At 40.1% G+C, this 17,351-nt stretch overlaps 1 protein-coding gene across 1 annotated transcript in view; it reads left to right on the forward strand.

Annotated features, from left to right (window-relative positions):
* PCCA (propionyl-CoA carboxylase subunit alpha) overlaps positions 1-17,351 on the forward strand; it is a 408,049-nt gene that overhangs the window by 297,264 nt on the left and 93,434 nt on the right. Inside the window, exon 21 of the mRNA XM_038386634.2 lies at positions 15,715-15,813. Within this exon, the coding sequence (XP_038242562.1) occupies positions 15,715-15,813 (99 nt within the window). The remainder of the gene's footprint in view (positions 1-15,714; positions 15,814-17,351) is intronic.

Genomic DNA, 17,351 nt, shown 5'->3' on the forward strand with positions numbered 1-17,351 from the left:
TCCCCATGCTGGCCAGTGATGAGGTTATCTGGCTGAATGGCAGATTTGAGCCATGAAAGTGGCCAACTGAGGGCTGCCGTGAACCTCTGAGGCGAGAAAATCCTCCAATAAGTGCAGGACCCACCAAGGCAGAGGAGGAACTTTCTCACAATACCTACTTAAAACCTGCAATATCCCTTTCTTATATGTATTAGCATGTGCTTGAGTAAGTTTTAAAGTTGTCTAAAATAAAGATCAAATGCATTAAAAGCAGGGGTATAAAACTTTATAATAAGAAATTATTTAAACCTGAAAAGTGGCATTGTAGACAAACGTTCCAGTGCTGTTCCAGTAGAGTCAAATGCCCAGGGTTGTATCTGTAGGATTATGGCCACAAAGATCAGCCTCTCCAGTTCCACCGATATCATACTTTCTGCATGGAAATAAATAATTTAGTTTTTAGTTTGCGTCTGTGGACATTTATTACAATAATATAGATAAGTTCCCAGAGAGGATTCCTATTGCTTATTTTGCAGCAGTGAAAATTGAAAATTATTCTGTTAACTTGGCTTGCCAGTCAGCGTCACTATGCCAAAGAAAAATTTTCTGGATGGTAGAGAAGAAATGTTTGTTTTTCCCTGCTGTTTGCATATGCTGTTTTAAATTTTAATTAAGCATGAATATTTACCTACAAAATGAACCTATCTTTTTGACTTAGTGGTCATTTTCAAGATGTAGCCATAGATAACCAGTACAGTGGTTATTGTGTAATGTTATTCAGTATACAGAACAAATAGGTGTAGGGTGGTAGAAAATCAATAAAATAGCACCCTGCACATTAGCTGCAACACTGTGGCTGCAAATTCTTCATTAGGAAGAATCTGTAGGGTAAAAAGGAAACAAAAAAGCTTGATCAAAAGCATTGTGGGGAATTAATGTGGAGAAGGTGAAAGGGAAAGAGGCAAACAATAGAGTAGATGTAAGTGGAGGATTAAATAAAGCAGACACAATCATTTTTTTTGTTGGACAGATTAAAAGACATTGAGAATAATTGTTACAGGAGGGCAAGTAGTGGCATCAAGTTGAAAATGACGTGTATTTAATGGCCATATGAAAGCCAGGGCTTGTCCACGATTTGTGCTATCATTCATTTTCCCTGGAGTAGCTTCCTAATAGCTCTCTTAGTAAAGTGTACCACCTTAACTGTGACACTCATAAAAGCCTATTTAGCTCTGTCAGAAGTTAAAATATCAAGAAACAGTCACTCAGCATTAAATAGTTAGTGGTAACTATTTTATTTTAAAAATATGGGGCCAGATCCTCCGTTGGTGTAAATAGGCATAGCTCCATTTGACTTCTGTCCGTTTGTATGTGCAGTGTTAGGTTAACTAGTCTGTTTAAAGGTGTTTTTACAGAAATAGCAATCGTGTTGCTACAATTTACAATATTTAGTATTTGTTTTAGTAAGTGGGAAGTTGCCGCAATGCAGGATAAACCAGAGCTGCTATTAGGCAAAATAGTGTCTTCGTTTTCAAAAAGAACTAAACATTGTTATTGATCAGTTAGAGCTAGATTGAGTATTTGCACCAAACTCCTGAATAAGAGGTGGCACAAAGCTACACCATCTTAGTAGGAACCCTTGGAAGGAATTAGACTCTCAGGAATTGTTTCTTTCCCTGCTTCCCCTTGCTTCAGTGGAGAAGTAATTTATGCAGTTCCTTATAGGGTGCAGCTTATTCTCCATTCCCATTTCATCAGTGTTTAGGCTCAGTCCACTTGCTTATAGGTGGGAGCAGCAGCCTTGCAAAACCTGCTCAGTGCTTTACACCTTGGAAGGCCACACCAGGGGATCAAGAGGAACCATATTTCCTTGGATCGCTGCATTGGGGACCAGTGACGATCTGACCCTTTGAGATGCAAAACAAACTGTCATTAAAAAAGTGAAAAATTCTGCTTTCATGATACATGTATTCAAATCTGGCAGAAATATTGAATTTTACAATATGAGAACTCTTGCATTCAAATCTGCCAGGCTTGTTTCCAGGCTACTCTAGGGAAAGCCGGATCGCCAGAATCTACCTGCTTTGGTGGGAGCAACCCATTCAGAGGGGATGGGGAGTTAAGAATTGAATGTGCTCCCACCATATGTTAATAGTACTGTATTCCTCTCGAACATTGGTTCTCAAACTGGGGGGCATGAAGAAATTCCAAGGGGGGGTGCGAGGCTGTGAAATTTTCATAATGAAAAAAATTATCAGCATAAACGGTTTTTATTTATTTATTTAATAGCCCAGAAGTGGGCAAACTATGGCCCAAGGGACTGTCCTGCCCAGCCCTTGAGCTCCCAGCCGGGGAGGCTAGCCCCCGGCCCCTCCCCTGTAGTTATGCCGCCGTGCGGGTAGCGTGGCTTGCGCCCGCCCACCTCCCAGGCTTTCCAATAAGCCAGTCCTGCTGCTCTGAGCAGCCTGGTAAGGGGGTGGGGAGCAGGAGGAGGGGCAGTTGGATAAGGGGCAGGGGGAGTTGGATAGGCATGGGAGTCCTGGGGGGCCAAAAAGTTTGCCCACCCCTGTAATAGACCAACAGACAATAAATTATACATATTCTGTATACATAATAACTATTCATAAAATTTTCTGGCAACCCCGTTCATAAATTAGCACATAATCCGTTCAACATTGATGTCGATTTTGCCAGAAGTATTGCAAGACAAGCACCCAAAATGAAATACGATTCAAGTGCAAAAGATATTTTTGAAAACTTAAGCCTGGAGGAATTTTGGATAAAATATTTCCCAATTTACCCAAAAGTTTTAGAAGAAACGCTACGTATTATTCTTTCGTTTTCGTCAAAGTACCTCTGTGAAAAAAGCTTTTCAAGTTTAGTCATAATAAAAACAAAACAAAGGAATCGACTGGATGTTGAAAACGATTTGCGTTGCGCACTTTCATCTTTCAAACCTAGGATTTCCCAACTCGTGAAGAAAATGCATCATCATCCTTCACATGAAATTTGTTTTGTTTATGCTATTTCTTATTTTAAATTACATTTTTATTAAATTTTTGTGCCAAGAAAAACTATTTGTACTTATTTTTAATTTTAAATAAAAAAAATTTATACCAAGTTTTTGTGTTTATTTTTCATTTTAAATTACGAATTGAATTAGTTAAAGGGGGGTTGGATGATGGTAAAGGAGAGGTGGGGGGCATGAGGGTTTCTCGAAAATTAAAAAGGGGGCGAGATGCCAAAAAGTTTGGGAACTAATGATATACAGGGATTTGGCGCAGATGCTACTTTATTAACAGTGGGGAGGGGTGCAATACGCCACCTCGCCCTGGGTCTCCTATATACTATACATTTAACTAGGTCCACTGCAGGATCCAGGGCTACCTGCCATATAACCTATAACTCAGGGTGGACCCTCCTTAGCCTACCCTTAGCACTCAGCTCATTTCTGAATGCTCTCTCTTACCTTTTCCTGCCCATGAGGGAAGTAGAGGATAACAACTGTCTGTGAACAGTTCAGATCTCCCATTCTCCAAGAGGGTCCACCAGTGAAAGCCCAATCCCCTTTTACTCTAGCCCTGCATTTTCAGGCATGCATTCTGTCTGTCTGTCTCTCTTTTTTTCTTTATGGGCCATCTATTGCACTGCTGGTCCAATCTCCACCTAGGGATAGAGGGTGGCATTCATTCATAAGAGAAGCTATTTGTACATGGGTCAAGAAGTTTTTCATGGTAGCCTAAATTTTCTTTTTCTTAATTTCATTTCATTATTCCCAATTGTAGTTCCAAAAATAATTCCTCTAAAAGCCTTAGTAGATTGTTGGTGATTTCTTTCCCTGTTCCTCAAACAATTTGTTAGTTGAACTCTGTGATTGTCGAATAGTTACTAAGCAGTGGTATCAAAGATTTAGTTTTCCTCTATATTAAGAATAGCCAGTCTGGGATTTCAAGTATCCCTTTATGATTACTGTCGATAAATTATGACCTTTTAATGTAGAACCCAGTTAACTTTTAAAAATGTTCTTCATAAATCAGTGCAACCAGTCCCTGATCATTTCTGGTACTCTTCTCTGCGCTCTCTTCAGTTTGTCATTTGTTTCCAGTAATGTGCAGCCCAGAACTGAATCCAGTTCACAGACTCAGTTGCTCCAAGCCTTTATAGGTCTTGATTCCTCTGCTTATAACATGTTTTAAATTTAAACCCATGAGTGCAGACCCATTGACATTAGTGATTTGCTGGATTGGTATGTAGAGAGGGACTGTTGCTTCCCTGCTCAGTGATGTGATGCTATTTCATATACAGCCTGACATTATATTGGCCTTTTTTTTGCTGCTGTATTGAATTTCAGACTAATTTCTGTTTTGCTGACTTTTATTGATTTTCTGCCCATTTTTCTAATCTCTTTGTCTTGTGAAAGGAAGATTTGTGCCTTTGTGCTTAAATGAAGTGTTAGGAGAAAGTACGAAAAAATGTTAATATCTCTGGGGACTGAGAGGGTTTTAAAAGTATTAGTATCCATGGTTTGTTTCCATTATTTTCCCATCATTGGAACCTTTTATTGGAATCTTGTGACTTCTGTGGAAAATCTAAAACCAGTCTTGATTCTAGAGTAGAAGGGGTTATTGGTTATTTCTTTTTAGTGTTAAAAAAGTGCACAACTGAGAGATCCCAAATCAAACCAGCATTATTTAGAGACAGGTCTAAGGTAGCTCTGTGTAAGTACTTAAGAAATGAACTTCTGTTTTCATTGTGATAGAAACAATAAAAAATGAATGCATTTGTATTTGAGAGACCCACACAGTTTTATGTTGTTTAAACAGGCTAGGATAATATTTGTGGTGTGTTCTTACTTTAGATTTTGGTGACTTAGATGTAGCATATATTGTTGTACTGCATCCTCTACAAATTTGATGGTCTTTTCTTTAATTCTGGAGGATGCCTCCAGAATTTCTAATTGCAGTAAACATATCTTTCTGACTTCATTTTATGGAATGCATGTTTTATTTAGTGAACTTTAAGACTCATTCCATTGTTGTTCACAACCATTATAAAGACATGTATCTTTGATTTGCAAAAAGTTTTGAATATTTATAGGTGATAAAAATAGAGGTTGTTTAGCAGGTGCTGACTTCAATTGGTAGTTACAGTATTGCAGTCGTATCATGAGGTTTGTTTGGTGAGAGAATTAAACAAAAATAACTTCAAAGGATGTAGGTAATCTGCCTCTGATGCCAAAGTATTTCAGGGTGTGCACTTTACTTTTTCCCCTACATTTGCGTAGATCGGAAAACTGAATGTTCCAAACAACTTGTGGAAACTTTTCCACATTAGCTTTACATGTACTAAAAATGCAATTAAATGTATTCAGCTAAATACATAAAAATGGCTAGAATTAATTCACGTGGGAAAGAATTTTAAAAAAAATACTGTTGATTTGTTTTTAGCTGATACATTTAACATGGCAAATTTGAAATTAACCCTGGTAAAAAATCAGTGGCACCTAATTAAACTTATTGAGGATACCAATATACACAGAATTCATATAGCATTTATTTGCACAAGACATCTCTGCTTCTATCAATGAGTTCGTGGTAAACAATGCAAAGCCATTATATGCTCAAATAAATAGGAATAAATGTAAACATGTATTGTTTGTTTCCACATAATGAGTCATCTCCTGTGATATCCATCTTGTTTCAAAACTGGAGCCATTTCCAAACTTTTTAATCTCCATTCCTTTTGTGAGAATGGCACTAATAGTTTCCCCCAATCCTTATGTCTCCTTGTTGCGTTAGCTTTTCCTTCTGCCCTTAACTCCTATACGTTAGGCCAAACTATCTTATGTGGCTGAATTCTTCTCACCTGTATCGTTGAAGCCTCTAGAGTCATTGACATTCTCCTTCTCTTGCCTGTCTTTATTTTAAAGCCCGGCTCAGGCTGTTTGTACAGTGAGAATAAACTTACTATTACTCTGAACGCTTTCACACAGTCTCTACTTTCTAAAAGTCACGTTGGTTCATTTGGTGAGATATTTTGTATTTGTTTCAAGCCAAGAGTGCTCAGGAGACAAACAGCTGTGAATTTTGTGTGTGCGCGCGCGGGGGGGTAAAGTTCACACTACCAAAAGTATGGTGTAATGTAGATGCTGTCATCTCACTTACTGTTGCTCTTTGTAGACTTGCAGTTAAAATACCTGCTTCACTTTTAGAGTATGAGCTCATGTTTTAAAAGTTAGCATGCTCATAAAAAGCTAAAATAAAGAGCCTCCTGGTTACATTTTCCTTCATCTAGTCTCTTTTCTTCCCTAAATTTTAATGAGTGAGCTAGTTGCTTTTTACATCTGGAAGCAGAAAAGAAGAGACCTCCAAGGGCCACTTCACTCTGATAACTGGCATAGCTGGTAAAAAGTCGTTTTTACCCAGGTGGGTTAATATGGAATACAGATGTGTTCACTGTGTTTTTTTGGATGAGGGGCATAAGTTAGATCTGAAGTGGCCAATGGCATATTAGGAGGGAGTTAAGAAAGAACTTGCTTTATTTATATAATGTATTTCCTAGCTACAGCACAGCAGATTTAGATTAAATGTCAGGAAAAGCATCCTAACTTGAGCACAGTAGGACAGTGCAACAAAATACCTATGGAAGTCGTGGAATCTCCTTCACTGATGATTTTCAGAAAGAGGCTGGATATAGTCACCTGTCTTGAGTGGTTTAGACACAGCAAATCCTACATCTTGGGAAGGGGTTAGACTAGATGACCCTTGCAGTGCCTTCTAACCTATGGTTCTATGATTCTGTAATTCAACAGTTGTCTTGAAACCCAAGGGCCAGCTCCAATTCAGTCTCGGGATGGTAGGTGATAACTGAGGGCATGTCTACACTACAAAATTGTCGACCTATGTTAGGTTGACTTACAGTTACCACAGTATTTACAGGGGTTTTTTCATGTACACACTACCCTGTTGGTGGTACACATCCTCACCTACAGTGCTCCCACCGACTTAAGAGGGGCAGTGTGGGGGGCTGAGAGCCCAGAGCTCCCTGTTGGGAGCCCAGCTGCCTCCTGGGCTTTCAGCTCCGCTTACTGATGAGAGCCCAGCCCAGGGAGCTCTGTACTGGGAGCTTGGCATCCACCCTGGCTCTGCGCACAAAATTCTGCATCCCCAGTGGGGAGCCGGGAGCCCGGAACCCAGACAGTAGCTAGGCTCACAGCTGGAGCTCCACAAGCACCCTAGGGGTGACAGCCACAGCTGTTAGCTGGGTGTGGCGTTCACAGCCGGGACCCTACCAGACTTACTCTTGTCAATTTCACAGCTCTGCGCTGGAGCTGTGAAATTGACTAGAGACAGCCACTAGCTGATGTAAGTAACAGTGTCTACACAGACACTGCATTGCCCTAACTATGCTGACATAAGCCCTATACCTCTCGTGGAGACATTTATATCGGCTGGAGCAACGCTGTAGTGTAGACACTGACATAATTAGATCAACGTAAGCTGCTGTCTGTCTTAGGGTACTTCTACTCTGCAGCTGGGAATGAGCTTCCCAGCTCAGATGGATGAACTTGTGCTAGCAGGACTCAAGCTAGCTTGCTAATAACAACAGTGTGGATGCTGCAGCTCAAGCTCACCCAAGCCCCTGGGTCTGAGCTTAGGTGGCTAGCCTGAGTCTCAGCCAAGACTGCAACGTCCACACCACTTTTTTGGCGCAAACTCACTAGCATGAGTTTGTCTACCTGGGTTGGGAGTCTGGCCCCAGCTGCAGTCTAGTCCTACCTTTAGGGACTACTGCAGCCTTGTGTCCTGTTATGACAACTGAGATCAGTAGGATTGGAACTACTAAATAAATCAATACCCAAAGGCCCAGTAAACCTAACTTTTGTCAATACAAAATATTCAAATCAAAAGTATCATTCTGTCAGTCCTTTTCTTTATAATTTACTAATTTAATGAGAAATAGCATTGCTGCCAGTGCAGCATAAGGGGAAAAATCATTGAAACTAGTGGCCGGTTGTGTCCAATATGACCACGTAGGTGATGTATAGCAGGGGTTCTCAACCTTTTTCTTTCTGAGGCCCCTCCCCCCAACATGCTATAAAAACTCTACAGCCCACCTGTGCCACAACAACTGGTTTTCTGCATATAAAACCCAGGGCTGGCATTACGGGGGAGCAAGCGGGGGAGTTGCCCCGGGCCCCATGCCACAGGGCCCCCTGAGAAGCTAAGTTGCTCAGGCTTTGGCTTCAGCCTCAGGTGGCAGGACTCAAGAACCCGGGCTTCAGTCCCATGCGGTGGGGATTCGGCTTTCTGCCCTGGGCCTCAGAGAGTCTAAAGCTGGCCCTGCTTGGCTGACCCCCTGAAACCTGCTCGCGGCTCCCTCGTTGTGAACCACAGCTGTATAGTGTCTTGTGTTGGATACAACTTTCAAGTATAACAAAGAACATTTTTCTTTCTCATTAGCTATTTTGAAGTCTGCTGACCTCGTTGGATCTATGCGTCAAGTTCTAGATGATGTATGGAAAAAACATTTCTGTTCAACTGGTGGACTGTTGTCAGTACTCAGCAGTTTGTTGTAGCACAGTATTTAGCTTAGACCACACACAGAAGCCCATCAAGTACATAATTCTCATCTTAAAAAGAGGGCCATTTCCAAATACAATCAAGATATTTTTTCCCACAAAGTAGGGGTGTGTGTGTGTGTGTGTGTGTGTGTGTGTGTGTGTGTGTGTGAGAACTTTTTTTAATTTCTCACATATCCTCTCTCCCAGTATGTATCCATGCAGTGGTACTGTAACTACCAGATGTCTAAAGCTGACCTCCCGTAAATAAGACACCAAAAATTAAAGGCACAAGAGTTGCCTATAAAAGAGCCAGAATAGGAATTCAGGAATTCTTGGTGCTCAGCCTATGAGCTAATTGTTAGGGATATTGTCTCTATATTAAAAATTATTTGTTTTTGGCCTGTCCATCATTTCTTATTGTGAAGCTTACCATAAGGTTTAATGAAGGTTGCTACTAAATAAATGATTTTTAAAAATTCATTTCTTTTCTAAAATCTGATTGTTGTCTAAAATGGAAGCAGTTTAAATGTATCTTGTACTCATGATAACACAGCTGTACAATAAGGCCATTACCTATTCTTTTCAGATTTCCACAGTTAAGTGGGAAAAGACTTGGGATCATGGTCTGCCTTTGAGGTGAACAAATGGAACCTTTGCAACTGAAAGGCAGTTAAAGATCAGACTTGCTTAGTACTTGCAATACATAGACGTGACTTTTGGCTCTCAATCTCCAGCAAAGACGGGGGAATGTCTGAACTATTCTGCCATTTTCCGGCTGGCCCTACACGAGACCTCTCCCTAACATTATTTAGTGAAGCTGAGGCTCTGCTCTAAACTATCCCCAATGCACTATCCACAAGCTGAGGAAAGACAGAAAATGGTGCACTTTGGCCACACTCCTAAGCATAGACTGAAGGGAGTGACGTATGAGCTAGCCTCACCAGTTCTATACTCTGGGGACTCCATGCTAGGACAAACCCCAGAAGGACAGTGCTGAGTAGTTTCTGTGCTCTTTGTGCGCCAGGGTGGTGCATACAGGATGGAGCAGGGAAGAGAATCAGGCTATCTCTTTCTATTCTGTAATGATCCTATGAAAGCATGAACCATGCTTCCCAAACCCACTCTAGCAATCAGGCTAAAGGCACAACGGCTGTTACAAAAGATTATCCTGATAAACTTCAATTTCTCAACAACTAATTTCTTTAACTCTTTGCATTAGTGTGGCTTTGACCTATGTGAATGCAGTTATCTTACAAATATAAGCTATCTTCTCAGTAATGACTCTACAAGAAAATCTGAAGCTGCCGAACAACAAAGCGTTTGCCATGGTAAAATTCATTTGGAGGAGAAAGTGTCTATGTTGGTCTTTTCTAAGAGGACTTTTACCCTAGTAAATGCCAAAAGTAGGGTCTTGCTGATCAGAGTGATAGATGCCATTACTTTTCTCTCCTTTTGTTTTGTATTTTATTCCATTGCCACTGAGCTGAAGAGTTGATATTCATTACAGTCTTTCCCCATTACCTCCTAGACTGGCATGTTCCCATTTCCAGTGAGATGTACCAAGCCTCTACTGACAATTTACATGAATCTGCTACTGTACAGAAAAGAAATGTAATATGGAGCTGACTGTGTGTGTGTTTGAGTTATTGGGGAGGAAAATGATCTTGTAGTTATAGGTTGTCCACTCTATAAATGTACTAAAATGCTTTGAAAATCTGAAAGAAATCATGGTATTCCATACAACAGAGAAATGTGCATTTGAAGTAAGAGCCCAGCAATTCAAAATCTTCTGGTCTCATTCATAGCAGGTAAAAGGCTGCCTTGATGACACTTAGAGCAAATGAGTTTCCCTCCTGCAGTCATGCACTGAATAAATCACTTGATCTGGTTTGGTACAAAAGGGCAGGATCTATAAATAGTTAACAGAGCTTTCTTCAGGATAAGTGATGTATAGGTTGGAACTCTCTCTTGGGGTCTTTTTTAGAAGTAAGTGCAAATATGAACAAAAGGAAAGTTTTTAGAAAGGGATTCTTCTAATGAGATTGAAACTCACATATTTTAACTTCTTTTTGAGAGTACAGGGACAACTACTTCAAAGGTATTTAATGCTGACCTTGCATTCGTTTCAAAAAAAGAAAGGGTGGGGGAGAGGGGAAAAAGCAGATTTCTGTTAAACTGATGTGAATATATTTTTGTCAATAGATGCACACAGATAATGCACCTTATCACTGATTAGTTAATTTGTATCAAAGATGTTCCTCTCATATAAGCTTTAGTGCATCCAGCTTTTATTTGAAAGCCACTACTAGCAGGTTTAATGTGAGCTCTCCCTTTTGTTGCCTTTCCCAATTTGCTTTTGTATTGTGCTGTGCTGTACTGTTCCCCAAAGGCCCTGCCAGTCCTGTTTGCTCTTTCATGCACCTTTTCTGCAGCTCTTCTTAGATATATTTATTTTAAATCATTGCTGTGATTGTGTTGAGTGATGTTCTGGATCTACCCTAAATAAGGCTGTAAGTTATACTCTGGTATGAATACATCCACCAAAATGTCTGGTCAGTAGTGGATATGGTAAATAAGACTCTTCAGAAATACTACAGAGGCATCTGTTTTCATGATATTTCCCGCGTCAGTTTTTTCTAAGGAGGAAAGGTTATTTTCCAATTGAACCTTAGCAGCTGAAAGTCTTGAGTCCAAACCCTCTTCTTTCTCTCACAGCCAAACTAACCAAACAAATGATCTTGCACATTCAAAACCTGCCATGTGGCCCCAGGGTCTTAGCAGTTTCCTGATTGTTTGTTGTAGCCTTGTTAGCCCAGGACAAAAATTAAACAAAAGATTAGTACTGCAAAATTTGCTCATCTGTTTACTACTTAGTGTCTGTAAATTACTCAACTATACTGTTGTCCTAGTGTCATCCTGTAGTGTCTGAATAGCCAATGCCTAGAGGGACGTATCTTCAAATCTCAACAACCTACTGATGCTGATTTCTGTTTAAAACAACAGTATGGACAGGCTCAGCAGAATTCTATTTCTCTCTCTATATTTTTTATAGTTTTGATGGATAATACGTTTATTTATAAGCTTGTTTTTTATATTTATATTTTTTGCTGTTGTGTGAGATAGCTTTGAAACCTATTTTTTCAATTTTATCTGTTAATTTTCACAGTTTCAGGAAGTTATGGGGGAGTCAGATATTGGGGGGATCAAATAATTTATTGACAGTAGATATTGAGGTTCAAAAAGTTGACGCTATATAATGTTTAAAACACAAATTGTCACCATCATATGTCAAAATAGACAAATATCCTTAAATCAAACTCTAATTAATAAATTCTCAAGCACTATTTTTCTTACTTTGCCTTTTGATTATCATCGATGGAAATATTTTTTTCACTGGTTTGCGTGTACAGTGAAATTGACGTTTAGTGATATTTACCAATTAAAAATTGAATCCTTCCAAGCCTAATTATAGAGGTTTGTGACAGTCCCACTGAGTCAGGCAGTTCTCTGACTATCATATTTGGCTTTCTGCTTCCATCCCCTTAGCTAGCTTGGCTTTTGGATTTGTGGTTCTGCTCTTACTTTACTTGGCTCATTTCTGGAAGGGACAGCCTCACTACTTTAAAAGGAAGGGTCTAATTAATCCCACAAATAGCTGTTTTTTCTTTGTTTTTGGCTTGTATAGAAGCTTCTTGCTACATAGCTCAATTAACCTGCTTCCTGCAAGGCCACTCTGCTTTTATCCTCAGACCTTGCCTCATTTTTCCTGTGGTGTGATGTATTTTCCCCTCCCTTCCCTGCCACTTTAAGCATTAGAGCTTTTGCTGTCTCTGTCACCTTTGCAAAATTTTCTCTGGACTCTTTCGTACAGACTGCATATCTGATTCCCTCATTTGGCCCTACATGTCTTGCTGAATGTGAATATATGGTAGAAACAATGCATTGCCTGCATTTTCTCTTTTTCCACACAATCCACAATAAATGCTGCAGTGTTTGAACCATGCTTCACTAATCAAATCTGATCCAGAGCCTCTGACTTGCATCATTGCCACCCTCACAATGCGTTCTGCCCCAGTTCTTGGTACCTAACTTCATCTGAATCACAGATGACTAGACTTGTACTTATTCTTGTGAGAGCTCAGTCTGGTAACTTGCCAGTGTTACACTTTTTAAATACCTTTTTTCAGTGATAGAGGAACTAATAATGAAATTGGTTGCACAGTTGAGGTGTTTGAATGGCACCCTTCACCCTTGATTAGTACTTAGATGTCAGCTATAGCTTCTACCAGACTATATGCAAGTCTTGCAGAAGTACACCTGCAGAGTATAGTCTCAGTTGCTTGTTGGCCTGTGTTCTGCTCTGCTCTGGTAGCTGCTCCTTTTTTCCTGAGAAATATTGCAAGTTTATTATTATTATTTCTTATTTATTCGTATTACCACAGAGCAGGGGTGGACAGACTTTTTGGCCTGAGGGCCACATCGGGGTTCAGAAACTGTATGGAGGGCCAAATAGGGAAGGCTGTGTGTCCACAAACAGCCTGGCCCCAACTCCCTCCGACTTCCCGCCCCCCTCAGAATCCCTGACTCATCCAACCCCTCCTACTCCTTGTCCCCTGACCTCCCCCTCCCAGAACCCCCTGCCCCTAACTGCCCCCCCGAGACCCCACCCCCATCCAACCCCCCCCCGCTCCCTGTCCCCGACTGTCCCGACTCCTATCCACACCCCCGAACCCTGACAGGCCCCCCCGGGACTCCCATGCCAACTGCTCCCTGTAACCTGACCGTCTCCCATAGAACCTCTGCCCCATCCAACTGCCCCCGGACCCTCTGCCCCTTATCCAACCCCTCCACTCCCTTACCATGCTGCTCAGAGCACCAGGACTGGCAGTAGCATGGTGAGCTGAGACTGCGGGGGAGGGGGGACAGCGGGGAAGGGGCTGGGGGCTAATCTCCCTGGCTGGGAGCTCAAGGGCCTGACAGGATGGTCCCGTGGGTCGGAGGTGGCCTGAGGGCCGTAGTTTGCCCACCTCAGCCACAGAGCCAAGGAGCTCTAGTCATATACCAGAAGCCCATTGTGTTAGGCACTGTACAAACACAGAACAAAAGATGGTCCCTGCCCCCAAAGATCTTATAATCTATGTGTAAGATAAGAGACAAAAGATGGCGACAGACAGGGAAATACAAGGAAAGAATGAGACAGTACTGGTCAGCATGATAGACAGTAGTCTCAGCACTCCAGCAGCCTTGCTGTTGCCAAGATCTTTGTAGGCATCACTGCAAAGGAGAATTTTGAGGAAGGATTTGAAGGTGGTTTTTGATGGTGATTGATTTAGCACAACTGATTTTTGGAAGGACAGCTGTCAGTTAGAGAGCATGAAGACCGGGCACCAGGCTTGTTCTGCTCTAAGTGGAGTCTCTTCCTCAAGTTTGTACTGTTCTCAGCAGAGATAATATTTGCCAATTTACTTTTATTGACATTGGGACAGATTCACTGGTATGCTTCGGCTGCGTTGTGCTGCTCCTGTGATGCAAAGCAGCTGTAAACTGGTTTAACTTAAACCAGGTTGATGGCTGTTTTGTATCACTGGAATAGCACAAAGCAGCTGGATCGTGCCAGCTGATCTAGCCTTTTGGTGAACCATTATAAATTATTTGTTTTATTCGTGGTCTCTGTACATGACTGTATTTGAAGTCAAAACCTGTAGGAATATTGAGTGGATCATATCCATACTATAAAATTCATATTATCCATATGAATTTAGATCATATCCATTCAATTAATGGATACATTAAAGAAAACTTTTATATTCTAAAATAAGCGTCTGTGGAATTAGAGGTTGCTTGGGCTAAAGGTTTTCCAAGCTAAAATGAAATTATGCATGTTAGCCATATACGTTTGTTTATCTGGAACTCCTTTAGATACAATATAATTTTTTCTGCCCTATCCTATTGTCAGATACATTAAATGAAATTATTAAATGTTAAAATTTAAAAATGCTGATTTTTAGATGTCTTTACTATGTTTTCAAAAAAGGGCACAGCACTTACTGTAATACAGTTTTGTTGTAGCAGTGTTTTCTTCCAGTTTACTGAGATAATTTCAGTGGCATGAAATATAAGTGATTTTGATAAACTTGGTGTTGTCTGTGATTTATTGATTTGACATATTCTGGGTCTTTTGAGGGTATGACTGGATGCAGGATAGCAAAATCCCCATTATTTTCCTTTTATTTAAAATACAATGTATAGTTGAGATCATTTGTACTTTGCACTTGCATAAATAGCATTTTACATGTTCGAAGCACTCTACAAACATTAATCAACATCATAATATTGTATAAATGGTATTTTTACTACCTTTTTATTAAACTCTGCTGTTATTAAACTCCAAGGTCCTTGTAGCATAATACAACATTCAGGAGTTTGTAGTAATTTTTTTTTAACAGGGGGTGATAGCCCTATTAGAGTGAATGTAAGAGAGCACAGTCAGCATTATTCCTGTTACTAACTTTATTTCATAACTCAGCTTGTTTGTCCTTATGTAGAAAAATTCTCTTTTTTTAAAAAAAACAGTGATTTTTTTCCCTCAAGTCTTCCAGGATAACCACAATGGAATGTAAGTGTGAAATCAGTCCTCTGATTAGTAGTAGATTGAGGGGAAAACATGACAGAACTTGCAAAGTTTGACTGGACTTTGAGGTGTAACACCAACGAATTAATTACTGCTTCATATTAATCAAGATAACAATGCAAAACCCTTCATTAAGATCACAGGGAAAGTTCTTCCTTGGTCCTTGGAGAGGATATTATATGCAAGCCCTGTGGTGTGGGTTGCAAAGTGTCACTGGAATTTATATGCATTACTTGTCTAATTGCAGTAAATGTAGCATGTCCAGTTAGATTTAAAAGTTGGATGGGTGTTTGTTACTTGCTAGAAATCACTTGAAACCTCACTACTTGGAGGCAGCTGTTCACAGGTCCTTCACCTCTCCCCAGAGATGCCTAGAAGACTCTGTTGTTGGACCCTGTCTTTTATGGCAGAAGCAGTAAACATGACAGGTTGTTTGGGAGCCATCTGTTTTAAAACAGTTTCTGCTTGGTATGCAGCAATGAACTTGAGATCAGCGTTCTGTCCGTCTTCATGGTAACAGTCTTGTTTGGTGTCACAACAGGTGGAAGTTGATGGGATGAAACTAAATGTGACCAGTGAGTGGAACCTGGCTTCACCCTTATCATCTGTCACCATTGATGGCACTCAGAGGACTATACAGGTAAATCCACTGACACACTATTTGTGGAACTGAAATGACTGTACCCCTTCAGATCCAAAAACCACTGTATATCTGTATGGATACTAAATTTGATGTACAACAGAAAAACACTGTGTTGCTCTAACATGGTCTTTCCCCCCTCCATTTAACAAGCCCGGAGCTTTATTGAGATCGATTTCTATAGAAAATATTTGAGAAGATGACATGTCGGAATACTTTTTTTATATTAGAGACAGTATCACACCTTTCAACTATCTCACATTTCAAATACCCCACTCATTTTAGTCTGAGACTTACCTGTTTCTCACAATTGTAGTGTCTTCTCACTTCTGTTGTTGAAATAAGAAATATGTATTTATTAAAGGAACAAATCCGAAGTAATTCCTGCATGAGTAATTTTGTATGTTCCTCATTTTGAGTCTTTCCAGATTGACCACATCTTTCCTGTATTGTTGTTTTTTATCAATGTATATTAGTTTCTTGCTTTAAAGAAGAAGAAAAAAGCAACTCCCTAACCCCCACAAAACTAAAGAATAGTTCATGAATGGCATCAGATTCTAAAGTATCCTCGTGAAAGTGTTTAAAAACAAGAAATTGCATTGCCATTTTATATTAACTGTTTTTCAATTTTTCTCAAGGTAAGGTGGTTCAGAATTTGTATAGGCTATGTCTGCACTACCACTTATGTCAGTATAACTTATGTTGCTCAGGGCTGTGAAAAGTCACCCACCTGAGCGACATAAATCACACCAACCTAAGCATCAGTGTAGACAGTGCTACGTCGGCGCAAGAGCTTCTTCCGACGACATAGCTACCACCACTCGTGGTGGGTGGATTAATTAAGCCAAGAGGAGCTACTAGAGCAGTGGTTCTCAACCAGGGGTACATGTACCTCTGGGGTACAGAAAGGGCTTCCAGGGGGGTACAACTCATCTAGATATTTGTCTAGTTTTATAACAGGCTACATAAAAAGCATTAGAGAAGTCAATCCAAACTAAAATTTCATGCAAAGACTTTTATACTGCTCTATATACTATATACGGAAATGTACGTACAATATTTTTATTCCAGTCGATTTATTTGATAATTATATGACACAAATGAAAGTTAGCAATTTTCAGTAATAGTGTGGCTGTGACACTTATGTATTTTTGTCTAATTTTGTAAGTAAGTATTTCTTAAGTGAGGTGAAAGTTGGGGTTACGAACGACAAACCAGGCATCTGAAAGGAGTACAGCAGTCTGGAAAGGTTGAGAAACACTCTACTAGAGAGCTTATAGCGGCACAGCTACATAGGTGCAACTATGCCGCTGTAAGGTCTCTTGTGTAGCCAGAGCCCCATTTACTAAATAGTCATTTTATTAACAAGATCAGGGTGTCTGCAGACCCTACAAGTTATAGGAAAGAGATTAAGATTCTGAAACCCTGAAATTACTTAAATTTATACAGTTTTTCATCAGTGGTTCAGCATTTTTTAAAAATTACAGCTGAACATGTACATTCATGTTTTTTATTCATGGCAAATGCCACAATGATGA

The sequence above is a fragment of the Dermochelys coriacea genome, chromosome 1, assembly GCF_009764565.3.
Source record: "Dermochelys coriacea isolate rDerCor1 chromosome 1, rDerCor1.pri.v4, whole genome shotgun sequence".
Taxonomy (NCBI): domain Eukaryota; kingdom Metazoa; phylum Chordata; order Testudines; family Dermochelyidae; genus Dermochelys; species Dermochelys coriacea.